General features: G+C 31.8%; 2 protein-coding genes across 2 annotated transcripts in view; both read right to left on the bottom strand.

Annotated features, from left to right (window-relative positions):
* LOC119676810 (collagen alpha chain CG42342) overlaps window positions 1-15,927 on the bottom strand; it is a 54,735-nt gene that overhangs the window by 21,848 nt on the left and 16,960 nt on the right. The window contains exons 2-7 of the mRNA XM_038088068.1: window positions 13,981-14,060; window positions 13,811-13,918; window positions 13,639-13,707; window positions 11,319-11,498; window positions 10,664-10,769; window positions 4,968-5,065 (exon numbers count right to left, since the gene is read on the bottom strand). Of these exons, the coding sequence (XP_037943996.1) occupies window positions 4,968-5,065; window positions 10,664-10,769; window positions 11,319-11,498; window positions 13,639-13,707; window positions 13,811-13,918; window positions 13,981-14,060 (641 nt within the window). The remainder of the gene's footprint in view (window positions 1-4,967; window positions 5,066-10,663; window positions 10,770-11,318; window positions 11,499-13,638; window positions 13,708-13,810; window positions 13,919-13,980; window positions 14,061-15,927) is intronic.
* Window positions 1-15,927, bottom strand: part of LOC119685276 (calexcitin-1-like) — a 107,672-nt gene that overhangs the window by 90,134 nt on the left and 1,611 nt on the right. The gene's annotated exons all lie outside the window — the stretch shown is intronic.

The raw sequence follows: 15,927 nt of genomic DNA, 5'->3' as shown, positions 1-15,927 counted from the left end.
ACCTACCAGAAGACTAATAATTTTAGGAGACATGACGACATGCAAATATCAGAAACCAGTACATTGTTGTGAAATCTTTTAATAAAACCCATTTTTAGATTATAGGTGCAATTTGCTACTAAAACATGTTGTTGAAAATTTGTCCTTTTATTCGTTTAGTAGTGTTATGTATTTCAAAAACTAAAATATATATATATAAGTGAAACTAATTTTTGGTCAATAAAGGTTTTCATAGAGCATCGGTATGCTCAGAATCAATTTTCTTCGTCGTCTCTGCAAGATTTAATGATTTTTTGATGTTTAATCCACAATGGCTACTCGACGCGGCCAAGGACGACACACGTCTGTAATGGCCAACTAAGTAACTAAGATGTTTAATCCAAAAATTAATCGGAATAAGCGATGTGCAGTATAAAAGGTCTGAGCAAGTCTACTGCGCTTTGCAGTTCCGTTTCTTTCAACTTACAGCAGAGCCAGAGCTCAGCTATAAGTTGACCAGGCGTAGGAAGGAGCACAAGCTATGCTTCTTTGTGGCATTATTTTCCGCCGCTTCAACTTTTTAAAATTTATATAAGATTTTATAGTGGTTCAAAATTTAAATTTAAAATGTGATGCAAATCTTTGTAAAAGCACCTGACAGAAAATCTGAGGAGATTTCTCTTGTAATTAAAAAAAGGCGCTCAGAATACTCATCGGAGTTAACATAGTGCACAATAGAGGTGGGTACTAACTGGCCTTAATGAAGGTCATCGTTGCTCTAAAATTCTTATCTTGTGGAATGGTATACAACACAAAGCACTTTAATTTCTAGGTTATGCTATTTCTTCCTAAATAAATTAAGAAAAGTAAGAAATTTGAGGTGGATTAGCTTATTATTCCATTTTAAGTTTTCTTAATTTTTTTTACTTTTTTACATTTAGATTTAAACAAAGTGTTCAACTGACTGAGTGTTCTGGATTTATCTACACTTATCCTACACTTAAAAGGACACTTCAGATAATCTTTAAATTGCTTTTATGAAGCGAAAATGTTGATATACAGAATTTTTATTAAAAATTTTGTAGCACAATTTAAATAAATTTCCTAATTTTCTTTCTATAGCATTTAATTTAAATTAAATTAATTGAATTGAGTTTTTCTCAAAAGCTTCTTTGCACTAAATTTTTATAATTTTTACCAGACTTGGCAAATAACAAAACAGCAAAACTTCTGAAAACAACAAACGTGAGCACGTAACAATAGAATCCTTGGGACCCCACTCCCAGTCGCATACCAACTTAAATAAACTTGAATAAAAGTGGAAAAAGTCAAGAAATACCAAAGAACAGAAAACAAAGCCCAAAATAATCACGTCTTCTGTTTGGAAGGAAAACCAAACCAACGCCGATAAACGACAAAGTCGTTGACAAGGACAATTCTGACAATTGACAGCTGACGACAATTGCTACCAATGATTTTTATATGACTGCGTCAGTGTGAGTGGCATAAAAATCTAAGTGCGGTAGTGTGTGTGATGGTGTATATTTATTGGCAAAATTGGGCACATATGAGTGAGTGTTCGATGACAGCAAATGCCTTTCATATTTCGTTTGATATCACGTTTTCATTTGTGGTAAATACGTATTCATGTTGGCAACTAGCAACTGGCAACTGGCAACTAGCAACCAGCAACCATGTTGCTGCTGTACCATAAAAGCAACAACAGCATGAATTTTACTGCATTGATCACTTTTTCATATATTTTTATGTGGCAAAATATCTTGTATCTTGTATGTTACTTTTTTTTTTTGGCTATTAAAGATATTTTCTTGTGCACATTATTCGATTTACAATGCGAACCGAAATGAGGATTGTCACTCTAGTGCTGGCATGTAGACAATATGCCAGAATGAATATTAGACTAAGTATGTAGCTAAGCCAATGTAAGTAGCAGCTTGAGTAGGAGCAGTGGCAGTAGCAGTAGCAGTGACAATGGCAAAGTTATAAGCCAACGTACAAATGTATCTCGACAACGTAACATGTAAGCCATTTAGGATTTATTTTGTACTATTTTCTCGGTGCTCCTCCTTTTGCATATTGATAGCTTTGTGCTTATGCATTTTTCATTTTGTGCTCATAATGTATGCTATACACATGCTTAAATACTTCGACACACTATACACAAACACTCGAACAAACGCAGTTATGCCGGTTAACATAGTTTGAACAAAGATACTTTTATACAATGTATTGAGCTGGAAAAAATTGGCAATAAAACACGCATTCTATCAGCGCGCTTCAGTAGAACTTGAGTGGGTACATCTGCTCCAACTGCTCAAAATGCTCCAACTGCTCCAACTTTAATATTGTATTTATATCGCTTGTTTTCATAGTACTTATGCGCTAGTAACATTCAACATTTGTGCTACTCAACTCCCTGCAAAGCAGTTCGATTTAAAGATTTAACGCCGCCGTTGCTGCCACTGCATGCTCAAGTGCCAATAAAAATGTTAAGTGGCTTTGAACTTAAAACACACACTCACACTCACACTAACACTAACACTTCTGAAGCAGCAAACAAACGACTACACGAAAGTACGAGTATCACTGCCGACGACTCACACAGATACTAACTTACTCAGCACTTTTAAGTGATATATCTTTTCATATTGTATGCCATCAACATTGTGAATTTATCTATGAGTTACTTTTGTACTTTTTGACTTTCAACTGACAAGTAACAAATATAAGCGGCAATAAATTGCGCCATGAAATTGTCCGATTACGCATTAAGATATTTAACTCGGGTCTTACATCTGAGAGCATGCGAAGCATAGAATACGAGTAATTCGTATTTTTAGATACAACAACAAAAACACGTCAAAGTAATTTTTTAACTTAATAAGATTTTTCTATTGAAAAATTACGTATGGAAGACAATTTGGGTGGATTTGAATTTCCATAATTTATCTAAGTATATTGACATGTTAACCTTTCTAACAGAAACGAGAGATGATTCTTATGCAGAGATCTTAAGTAAAGAAAGATTTCAAGGAGTAAAAATAACGAGGTTTGCATTACCGAAGAAACTGCTTTTCCTAAGCAATATGATTATAATTTACTATTTTAATACCTTCATATATAAGAAAAAACAAAAAGTTAGGTATTAAGAATTGAATTTATAATTTTATAACATTCGTAGGAATAATGACATCTGACTTCTTGAAACATTGCTACTATAGAAAGTGTTCTTTTCTTCACATAAAAGAAAAAAATTAACATCACGTATCGAGAATTTAGTTATTGATTTAGTGACATTTGTCGTAATAATAATATCTGACTTCTTGACATTGCTGTTAGAAAATATCCTTTCTATTTTCCTTTTTATTTTCCTCTTTGGGAAGCCTTATCGTAGAAAAAAGAATCTATGGATATAAACTATAGGTATTGAAAAGTAGTAATATAGTTATATAGTTATAATATAGTTATAATAGTTGTTTATAGAAAAGAGGGAAGTTTCTAGAAAAAATTTTGACCGAACAGAACAGACATATGGTTTATTATTATTTGCTGCAACGATAGATGCAATAGCTAGATAGATAAAGAGTCAAAATGTCATTAAATATGTTACATTCTCTCCCGTATTACGTGATTGGGCCTCTTAGTAAAAATGCCTATCGATAGAGCACTAAATCAAGTTTTTGTAGCAAAACTTGTCGTTGAAAATAATAAATTGCCGCTAAAAGATAATAATTAATTATCGATGCTAACGTAAGCATCGGTTTAGGAGCAATGGGAATACAAGATTGAAATGGTGAGATGTTTTATGTAATTACTTGAGTTCATTTCAACCAGTATATAAGAGTAAAGGCATCCAATAACGTAACCTATTAAATATTAAAATAAACAAACCTTAGGCAGATATTACTAAGCAAACTTGTTAGTAAGACTGGAAAGTAGTGTTTCTACTTTCTTGAGTGTAGGTCTGAGCATACTAAGCTGAACGTAGGGTGAAAAGAAAATCTCTCCGTCTAACTTTTGTAATATCTCATTTCTTAAAACAACTCAAAGTCCAATTCATAAACAGTAAATAATTTTGTAAATGTTTCATGCTCATTGCGCCCGTGGGAATGTAATTTTTGGAGCATCAGGTGTATACTTTTGCAACTACAGGGCCTCTCAAACCCTCGCAACTATAATTCATTTCAATAGAATATTGCAAATGTATTTCAGCTTTGCAATGAGAATTGCCGAAATTTTTTGCTGCCGCAGTATCTTTTGAGACATTTGTCGTTGTTGTTCTTGTCATAATCAATTCTTGTTGTTGCTGTTGTTGTTGTTCCTGAATTACTACAATTGCTGCTGCTATGCATGCTGTTGACATTTTTCTTACCGTTGCTGCTGCTAACGTATTGTTGTTGTTGTTGTTATTCTTATTATTTTGATTGCCGTAATTGTGACATATTTTATAGTACAAGTATTTATGCAAGTAAGTTTTGTATCTCATTACTTTGTAGCCAATTTGCCTTAATAAGGCAAACACACAAATTTATAGTTCATCATATATTTTATTTTATGGATTTTATTAAGCGATACTTTGCGCAGATTTTATCATTTTTTATTGGAACAACTCGAATTGGGTTAAGTAGTTTAGCTGAGTTAGTTTAGTGGGTGAAGTTGCGGAAAATGTTTGAGATGACAGCGATTCTATGAAATGAGTTAAGTATAATTTGCATCGCACAGCGATTTCTGATATCAGCATTTTCATAACTCGTTTAACATGCAAATGGGTTAAGGGTGTGTTGTGTGTTCATGTGGGTGTAGTGTTTTATACACATTTTTTAAATATTTTTCATATTTTGCAAGCGCATTACAAATATTTACATTTTTTCAACAATGTATATACAAAATTCACTATTTTTACAAGATTATTTGAGTTTTATTGAATTTTTTATTTTTTTTTAATACAAATAAAGAAATGAACTTACCCTTTTGCCACGTTTACCTCGCGGACCCTTCTCGCCTGGTGGCCCTGGTGGGCCAGCCGGTCCAAACTCTCCACGCGTACCAGGTTCCCCTGGTGGCCCTACACGAATAAAATAAAAATAAAATTGAAGGTTATTTGATCAACTTTAACGTATATAGTATGTATAGTATTATATATATGTATATTTATATGTATATGTCTTTAGAGGGAAAAAACGGATAATAGAAAATATTAAGCAATATTTCGTCTAAACCAATTTCAAGCATCGATTGTTTGACTAAATTTGCTACTAAAATGTGCCAAACTTAATTTATGTGCACTTGATATGGTTTCTGGACTGCAAATGATACCATCGAGAATGTTTCACTTGGGAACCGTAAAAATAATGAAAAAGTCTTGCTGTTATTGCTGTTACTATTGCTGCTGCTTGTGGCAATGTTGTTGACACTCTTTTTGTTGTTGTTCGAATGCTGCCGTTGCTGTTGTTGTTGCTATTGCTATTGCTATTGCTAGTGCTCTTCTTCTCCTTTCATAACTTATTGAAGCGTTCGTTGGGATGAGATATGAAAAAGTTATAAAGCTGCTTCAAATTATTTGTCATGGAAGCAATAGCTACAGTCTGGACCAAATTCAAATATGCTGACTTTCAATTCGATATTTGTATGACATAAAATATTCGATAATTAATCGATTGCTTCATTGCTCTCAATTCGCGTTCAAAAGGAATTTAACCCCAAAGCTGGTTAAATTCGTTATAAAGTCCAAAATAGTTCGACATTGGAAATTTTAAAAGCAATTGACAAATTAAGTTTAAAAAAAAAACAGCCCAGATAAGTGCAAATTTTATTTTTTTTATGCAACCAGAGAGATAATATTTAAATGGGTCACACAGTATTATAGAATACAGTCTTAGGAAGGTAAGAAAAGAGCTTTTAAATTATATGAAATATTTATTTCTTTTAAGCTCTTGAACTAAGTAATAATTTTAATTTAAATACCAGCTCTTTTGAACGAATTTAGGTATAATTTTCAATTCTAAATATATCTGTTCTTAGCCTTGCGTATGTTAAATCTGTTCAGTATTTTAATACATCAGAAGATTACAAAAACCTAAAGCTCAAATAGTTTGATATTTTTTATTTTCTTTTTTCCGTTCTCATATAGAGATATTCTGTGTAATAGTCTGAATCTTATCAAATACTAAAGATTTAAGAAACAAATAGGTTAGCTTCAGGTAGGTTGAAATCGCAATATTGTGCACAAAATAAGCGTCAGCCTTCTGCATTTGGAAAGCAAAAGCCTTGTGAACCAAAGCTCACTTAAGCTTAAAAAATGTTTGTTATAATACCACGGTTAAGTACCGCCCGTACGTTAGACCTGTGGAACCACAGGTCTGTGATAAGACGCGACTTCTACATTCAAGTAGAAGAGAACTAACCTAACGAGTCTCTAATTTAAAAGGATGACAGCTTCGTCAAGTTAGTTAGGAAAATAACTTTGAAGGCTTGGACTCTTCTCCTAGCCAATTATGGGTTTTAACGTAAGAGTTGGAGTACGGGTCGCATTATATCTCAGCACTCTTTAGTGGGTAAACTAAGTCTTATTTCATTTCTTCCTAATACACAGTGATTTATCAGCACTATCAGCGTTAAGTGAGTTGGTTCCACTTTAGTTGGTCCAGATGAGTTTTGTGATGTAACCAATATAATAATTATAAATTCACCAGATACTTATATACTATTATTTAAAATGGATTCCTTTATTAAATGGATTCATTTTTTATAATAATTTTCTACCTTAATAATTGAACAAGACTTTCTGTTATGAAAATTTTGTCTGGCGTCATTCCTATGATTACACCAAGATGTCAAATAATTGTTGACGTATGACGAAATTGATGAAATAAAATAAACTCACTATTTACCAATATACATACTTCTAAATAGAGGTACATATGTACTATATGACAACAATTGTAATAACAAAAATAAAAGTAGTTAACAAATAGTGACAGTTAAAGTATAGGAAAGAATAAATAAAGAAATATAAAAATAAAGTAAAATTATAAATATAATCTCTTGAAAATTTTCCATAACATGTAATCATGTAGTGAAAGCTTTATTTTAATCACAGCAAATTGACAATATAAGTGACGAATTCTACCTAAAACGAAGAGGTCAGAGGTCATAGCAACTACAGAACAATAATAATGTGTTAATCAGTGTTATTCAACTCTACGACTAAAACACATCCAAAATTATGAAGAATGATTTTCCCATATCAACTACCCTTATGTCAATTAATCTCTTTCTCCGTCGACATGACTTCGGATTTAAAACATAACATTTAAGTCCGTAAAATTTCTCTACAATTCCATTTACTGGGAACAAAATTAAGATTTCTTTTTCCTGGACACGGCGATTAATGGCATTTGTTAATAATTTTAATATATGCCACAATTTATCTCAATAATTTGTTAAATCTGCTGGTTACTTTTTTCGATAAGTAACGAAACGTGTACGTGTAAATAAGAAAAACTTTTCTAAACATTTGACATAAATCAAGTTACATTATAAAGGCATAGAATGTCAATATATTGACGTAACTAATTACGTTAATGATAAGATACGATAAGATGCAAGAGCATGAAGACGGGAAAAAAGTTTACAAACGACGGTCAATTAATCCAAATCAAAACATTCTTTCCGCATAGCCAAAGTCAAAGCCTAAGACCGAATGACGCATACCTTAAGGCAGCCGGAAAATGCATTGAAGTGGGGGACTCCGCACCAAAATGCCAAATTTGTAGTGGAAATGTGTGTGAACGACAGCGGCGCTTAAAAGATTATCTATCTTTCTATCAGATTTTCTTGTGCAAGGTTTTTCACAGCAAATAAATTGCAATAAAATTCAAATGTTCGATGAAAAGCGGAAAAACAAAATCGGAAAAATCGGAAAAATTTTTAAAATTTAACGAAATTTTCTATTTTCTAAAATGCGGGACGGAGCGATAAAATAATGTAATTTTATTAAGTGTTAAAAGCGATGAAGTGGCATAAAAGTGCTTTTAAATTTGTTGACAAATTAAAATTTAATATTCCACGACACCGAAAAATAAATAAAATCGGGACGCAATTAGAAAAGTTCAAACTATAAAGGGCAGCATGGGGAAAATGTGTGAAAAATTAAGTGCAGTTAACTATAAAAGAAATAATAAAATAAATAACAGAAAGAAGAAGCATATAAAATATTCATTTATTTTTTGTTGTTGTTTTTTATTAATTAATTAACACACATTTGTAGATTCTTTCTGGGTTGGACGATGTGTGGCGAGAGCACAACGAGCCACAGCAAATGCATTTCCGTTGCCGTCAAAAATTAGTGGGAATTTTATATTCAATTTGCATTAAAAGAAAAACTACTTAAGTTTTGGCTGGAGATAAACTTTAATTTCAACTGACACCACAACTAATTAAAGTTATAAATAAAAAATAAAAACAAACATAAAATATAAATAATATTAAATTATGTCATTAGAACTAGAAGTGCTTTTCGTGAATATTTAATAATAATTTTGAAGAATAATCACAGTCCACACTAGCTTGCAACATTTACTGAGTAGATATAGTGAGAAAATTGTAATATTTAATATTTGTTTAAAGAATACTCGTGTATTATAAATATCGCTTGGTTATCAGTTGGTACTATCTGATTCTCTGAAATGTGATTCTGATTCGCATATTTTACGGGCGGCTCGAAAACTGAAAAGGGCTCGGGTGCTGCTAAATTTTTCGAATAGCAAATAGTTTTAAATTCGCAAGCATATACTCTTCACGCAAAACCACTAGATATCATGAGGTTCATGAATCCACCTTTTGAATTTAGATAGAAAGGTAGGACCATAATAATTGTAATTGATAATAAAGTTACGTATGAGTCTCGATACATAAAATGACTTAATCTATCAAGTGGTTTCTGGCCTTTGAAGGATCATATTAGAAAATGTAGTTGAAGTCAAACTTGCAGAAATCGGTTATAATGCGGTACCTTGTCGATCGAAACTTTATCTTAGGTTGCTTTAATCTTTTTTGAGACTACCTTTTTATGGTGCGAGTCAATGTGAAACAAATAAAGATTGTGGAATTAAGATAACTACAGGCACACAAAATTCGTTCTACCTAAAATCAGTGAAAAGGCTTGCTGTGAATAGGTTTTCTTATGACTCAATGTCACAGGGACTGTAGACCAATAAAACGTGGTTTCAGTGGATTAAAGGCTTTCGACTTTCGATGCTTTCCACCTACTAAGAAAAGAAAAAAAATAAATACTATTCTAAAAAGCGCTTTTTACATAGAGCAAAATAGCGATATAACTTTTAACCGGTACTTCAACATTTGTACGGATTAATAAAAAATAAGGGATTGGGGTTAGATTGCTTATTCTGGCCATTGATCGACCATAGTTATATTCAAATGTATCAATTGTACAGCTTTACAGTAATAGTTTCAGTAATATCACATTTTAGCAGCTCATAATGGTGGACACGCTTTTGATCCTACTGGGAACACTATCTGGGCGCCATGGATATTCGCTTTGAGTGTTGAATTGACTGAGTGAACGGGCTTAGCGCTTTATTTTTTTCATTCTACGTAGAATGAAATAGCTACTATATAGTTTGGAAGAAATTTACTACTGTTATTTAATCCTTTCACCGTTAAAAATATGCAAATAAATTTAATTCTCCTTTGTGAATACATAACATGTAATAAATTTTTATAGAAGAAGGAGAAATAATTATTTAATTAAAACCGAATAAGAATGTAGTATGTAAAGACATATATCTTTTATGAAATCAAATTAATTATAAAATTATTGGATATATATTTGCTTGAATTAAACACAAAGGTATCTAGAATCCGAATAGCATATGTTCGAATAATAATAAAGCCCAGTTGTTTTTAAATTCATATGCATTTTAAAAACGTCTGTGTAAATATAAATTTAAATCTGCATTTATAATATTGAATTTAAATATAATAACAACAACACTACAAATAAAAACAGAAATGAAAACTAAGTAGGAAAAATATTTATCCAATGTTTTTCCAATTTTATCATTAAACGTCGCACATCAATCTGCTTTGAATGACGCTCAAGTGACTCAATTAAGTGCTGCAGAGCCAATCAACCCCGTACGTATCGCATTACTTCCCAGCACTCATTTTTCACTGCAGTGATTCACAGCGGCTGTGAGTGCCCCAACCGCGGATGGTAAAGTAAATGACAAGAGTACACATTCCAGTCACATGTACTTGTACATTGATTATCAGATATTTTTTCAGTGTAATTTTTGTAGTGTTGAAATTTACACTCGCCGAAACATCGGTCAACGTTAAACAAAACGTGGCATGGGAAACGCACGAATGCGTTCGCTGCTGCAGTGGCGCAATAAATTAAACTACCAGTAGTTTTCTAATGAACGCCACATACACACAGGCAGGCACGGGCATCTATGTTAGTATGTACCATGTAGTTCGAGATACAGATACGTCTGCTGCATTGCACAATTGGCAGTGTAATTTCGTTTAGTGTTTGCTTAGACACGACCACAAAAACAAAATAAACAAATAAAAATAATACTCGTACAAAAGCCAATGACAGACTTTGCATTAATGCATTCGTCATTTAGCTACGTACCTGGTGGTCCCGGAGGCCCTGGTGGCCCTTCAATAATGCCAGTTGGAAATTCGTCGCCTTTGATTGTTGTGGTTAAGCCACGATCACCGCGATCACCTTTGTCACCCTGTAAAAGTCAAAGGTAAAAGTGAAATGAATATGCTTTTATATGTAAAAGGAAAATATTTATTTATTTATAAAAAATCTGAAAATAATGGAAAACGAAAACAAAAGCAGATACTAGTAATGTTGTCAATAACAGCAGCGCAGATAAAATAAGTCAGAAACAATTTAAGTGGAAAATCGAATTGAAAAAACGACTATTTATTGGCTATAGAAATACAAATACCCATATTAGAGTCAAGCAGATACAGACTGGCTAAGTGTGAATAGTGACACAGGTAACAGACTGACTGCGGTACTTGTATTTGTAGGAGAATGAAAATAGAATACGAATAGATACATTTCTTTGACAGATTTGCCGCACGTACGCACGCACGTACTTTTTACACATGTTGATATTTAAGTTGTCAAAATATTTACACAAAGGACACATCCCAGCAGCATAAACAACAATGTAGGCAATTAAATTTTATGTATTTATTTATTTAGGAATTTGCTTTTGTTTTGATTTTCTAATGAATTAGTTTTTTTTTCTATGAATCTCGATACTCACCTTTGGGCCGATTGTGCCTAGCGCTCCAGGTGGTCCCACAGGGCCAGGCTCGCCTTGTGTTCCGACTGGTCCTGCTGGTCCTGTTTCGCCTGGTGGTCCACGTTCACCATTTATGCCTGGTGGACCAGCTTCGCCGGGCGGACCAGGTGGTCCTGGTGGTCCAGGCTCTCCAGGTTCGCCCTGTTTTTATGAATGAATAGATTATCACAACAAATCCTTATCTTTCTATAGTGTGACATGCAAATAGTGTTTTGAAAGATTTTAAGTAACAATAAACGAACTACTTAAGACAAGCATGACAAAAATATTTCAAAAATGTGATACCTTTACCTTTTTTACTATAATTGAGATATAGAAGACTAAAATAAAGGAAAGTGTTTACATGCCTGGATAGGTTTACTTAATTTGTAAGTAATTTTCCATAACAAAAACCAACTAAACTTACCTTCAATTGTATGACAGTTGCAGACGAAATATTTACGCCGGCTTCTTGTAAACCCTTACAACAAAAAATAGTGTAGAATTATATAAAAAATAAATAATAAATTCATAACAAAAATTAGTGTAAAAATTAATTTAATAAATTTTAAAAAGTTAATAATAAAAATTTAAATAATCATAAAAAAAATAACAAAAACCAGCCACAATGGGTAAGGATATCTAAGTTTATTTATCCTAAAGTCTTTCTTTTACAACAGTTACGCTTAAAAATGTATACAAAACACAGATGAAGTCAAGTAATAAGTTAAGACAGCACAGAACTTCATCGGAAGGACTACAACGGTATAAATATCCATTAGATCACAGATGAATGAACTAATAGTTTAATAATGCTGTAGAACGAAGAGAATTTTATATCAGAGAATTTTATAATTTCCATGGACGAAAATACATCATAGATAGAAATAAATAATGATAAAATTACTATAAAAGTAAAAATTAGTTATAGGATTGGAATATATTTGAATCTGTTTTACGATTGAATTGAAAGGATGAGTTGCAATCACAAATATTTTACAATCCAAAAATTAAAGTATAATACATATTAATCCTAATTTTGAAAACTCTACTGAAGTTATACTGACTTGAAACTTCACATTTTAATTTAGAGATTAATATACAACATCCTATCTGCTAAATACTGGCAACTCGCACAAGATATTGAGTTCTAACGGAGATATAGTACACATTGCTAAAACAACGTTTGATATATGATAAATTTGCCAATAATCAAATCACATAGCAGATTTTAGTCATACAAGTATGACTAAAATTTGTCAATCAAATTTTAAAATCAATTGTCCCTGTTTTGCTACGGAATGGCAACATACTTCACTTTATAATTTGCATTGCATTTTGCAAATACTCTCAATCTCACCTGCAAACTCAAAGGTCCAAAATACTTCAGGCTTCACTGAAAGTGTTATTGAACGTGGGATTTTGACGTTAAGATCGTTAGTTGGATGATGAAAGAAATATATTTTCTAGTATATTATTATCACCTTTCCACAACTCTGGCTATATCACTGATCACAACAAAAATAATATTACTTTGTAAGACATGCTTAGTTTTAATCTAAAATTTGATAAAAATGGAAAGGCAAAGTATTATATCGTATTAACTACTGATATGATATGTCTTGATATTTCGTAAATAAAATTATTTGGTCTTAAAGTCTTAAAATAACTTCAAAGTCTTAAAATCAAATTATATTGTCTTATATTATAGATCCATATTTATTTCTACTGCAATGTGAAAAGTAAAAGAACATAGACCTTAATTTCTCCATTTGCGCTCGGAGAACAGAAGAGCATATTTAACCTTTTTATTCCCTATACATGGGATGCTCGTATGTTCTATGAGAAAATATTCAATAATTACCGTGAAAAGTAAGTAATTCGTAAGAAAGAATAGCAAATTTATTTATTTTATTACACGATTTTCTAATTTATTCAACAAAATTTTAATTTTATTTTAAATCTCAAAAATATAAAAACGACTTCTTAAAAACTTGAAAAAAAAATAAATAAAACTTTTAGTGAAAATTGTAAAAATGAAAATTGTTTAAAATTGAATTCAAAACCGAACCAAACAAACTGAGCATGAAAACCATTTAAATTCACACAAAACCAAAAAAGATACTACAATGTACCGCAACTGAATGCTCCCATTATTATTTTTATTTTATTGAGAAATACTCACTTTCCAAAACCAAACCAAAAATAAAAATCTACAATAAAAATTCAATTGAATTCACATAAAACTACGAAAGGGAATACCAAATTTTATTTTTAGAGGAATTACAGGAAAAAAAAATACCTTAACGGCTACAATTTCAGCGTAACCTAAGGTGCCGCCATGTAAAGTCGTAACTGATCTTTTCAAACCCTAAAAATATTTCATTACAAATCAGATTTTCATTAGAAGAATTTTAGCGAAGCAATTTTAATTTATATTAGTCAGCTTTTTGTATAAATCTCAAAGTATTTACCTTAACAGTTTGAAAGACATCTATGCCCGGATGACCTACATCGCCTTTTTGACCCTTATCACCAGGTCGTCCTGGTGCACCCTTTTCGCCATTAACACCATTAAGGCCCTGTTATATGTCAGCGGTGATAAAAATGATATTCTATATAAAAAATAGTTTCTGTGACTTACCGGGTCGCCTTTATCGCCAGAATCTCCTTTTTTACCACGCTTCCCTCTTTTGCCCTGTGGACCTGGTGGGCCAGGAGGTCCTAAAACAATAAAAAAAATCATTTGAGTAACTTAAATTAATCACATAAAATAAAGTGTTTCTATATGTAAAGGTTCAAATATTTTGTACAATTAATTTAATTACTTTTTAATTGACTTTAGAGTTTTGCTGAAATAAAGTATCTAAAACTTCGTTACTCCTCCTAAAATTGCAATGGCAGTGCGCTCATTAAAATGAAATTGAACATTCTGCGGTTTGATTTATTGCAATTATTTTCGTCTACTACAAAGAGTAAGTTAAGTATGTAATAACTGTCACGTATGTCTGTTTGAGGTAACTTTAATGAAATTTCTCACAGGCTGACATTAACAAATTATTTGGTGAAGCATTTATATAATCTGTTTTAAGTGGAAGTTGAAGAGATCTAAGTATGGGTTGGAAATCAAACAAGTTGTTTTTTATTTAACATCATTAAAAACTATTTGAAGCAATACAAAACGACTTTCATTATGAAAGTCGTTTTATTTCTTTATATTGGAGTCGGCTTTAAGAATAGCCCAAAGCAAGCAATGGGTGATCAACTCATTTAACATTCTCCAAAACAAAAGTATGCATAAATATTATGGGACCTTTGCGAACATGTCTGAGGAAATCTATTAAGGCTCTCTTAGAACTCTTACCTCATTATATTGATATCCAATCTCAAACGAAGAGTTCTATTCTGAGAGCTCAAGATAACCACTGACACAGTTTGGTCATAAGAGGTTTGAACTTGGAATACAGATTTCTAAAATTCATATGTCGTAAAATACGTACCATCGGAAGCTCAGTGGAATGGTATATCGAAAATCTACAATATATACTAAGAACATGTATGCTTGGTATACGGATAGTTTCTTCAGTACATAAGAAGCTAAAGCAGATGTTAATAAATTGAGACTAACATAATCGGAAGCATTTGGGATAAACAAAACTATTTTTCAAGCAGAAATTTACATGATAGTCAGATGTGTTCATTTCAATCTTCAACGCGACTAACAGAATCATGAAATAATTATCGCAATTCATAATCTGGTAGCAATCAAAGTGCTTAATTTCCATGAAGTGATATCAATATTGGTGATGAAGTATAGCAGATAAGCAGAATATGCTTGGCATAAAAAACTATTTCAAATAGAAATGAAATAGCAATTAAAAATGCCAGGAAAAAAGGAACCTCTCTGCGTATAGGTCCGAACGTTCAATTTTTTTTTAAGTGCAGGACTGCTTATGCATATATGGATGGAGAATTAAGGCTCTATGAAGTAGATTCTATACTACAATTTATCGAGGATATTAAATTTATAGAAATACATTGATTTATCCATCTCTATTTGGTTGAATTTGTGTATTCAACCTTTAGAAGGAGCATTTATCATACTTCAATTTCCGTCCTTATCAGAAATATGAGGTGTTTAACAAATATACTTCATTTTTTCAGAAAAACAAACCACAAATGTTTTTAAATAGTTTACGTTTTATTCAAAAAACGACATAAGGGACCATCATCGGGCTTTTTTAACTTAAACAAAACAACATTTTTCATTACTTTTAAGATACATAACGGATATGTGTCTTTATAATTGAGTTTAATTTCTTGAACCCTTAGAAATGTCTGTCATAGGATTAATGCTGACAAAACCAAACTGATTATCTCTAGTAGGCTACTCAAATGCTACTCTTAGGATCTAAGTTATAAAGCAAATATGGAAGTTAATGTAAATCAAAATAAACTGAATTTGACTCATATTGCAATCTTAGCTTCAACAGCGATTATGTAAATAAAATGAGAAGACAACCAGACGATTTGTGTACTTTTGTTGACTTTAGAAACAAACATTGTTAAGTTCCTCAAGTTAAGTTGCTGA

This window comes from Teleopsis dalmanni, chromosome 2 (assembly GCF_002237135.1).
Source record: "Teleopsis dalmanni isolate 2A chromosome 2, ASM223713v2, whole genome shotgun sequence".
Taxonomy (NCBI): Eukaryota; Metazoa; Arthropoda; class Insecta; order Diptera; family Diopsidae; genus Teleopsis; species Teleopsis dalmanni.
Note: the sequence above shows the minus strand (reverse complement) of the source record. Positions and strands in the feature narration are given on the sequence as shown.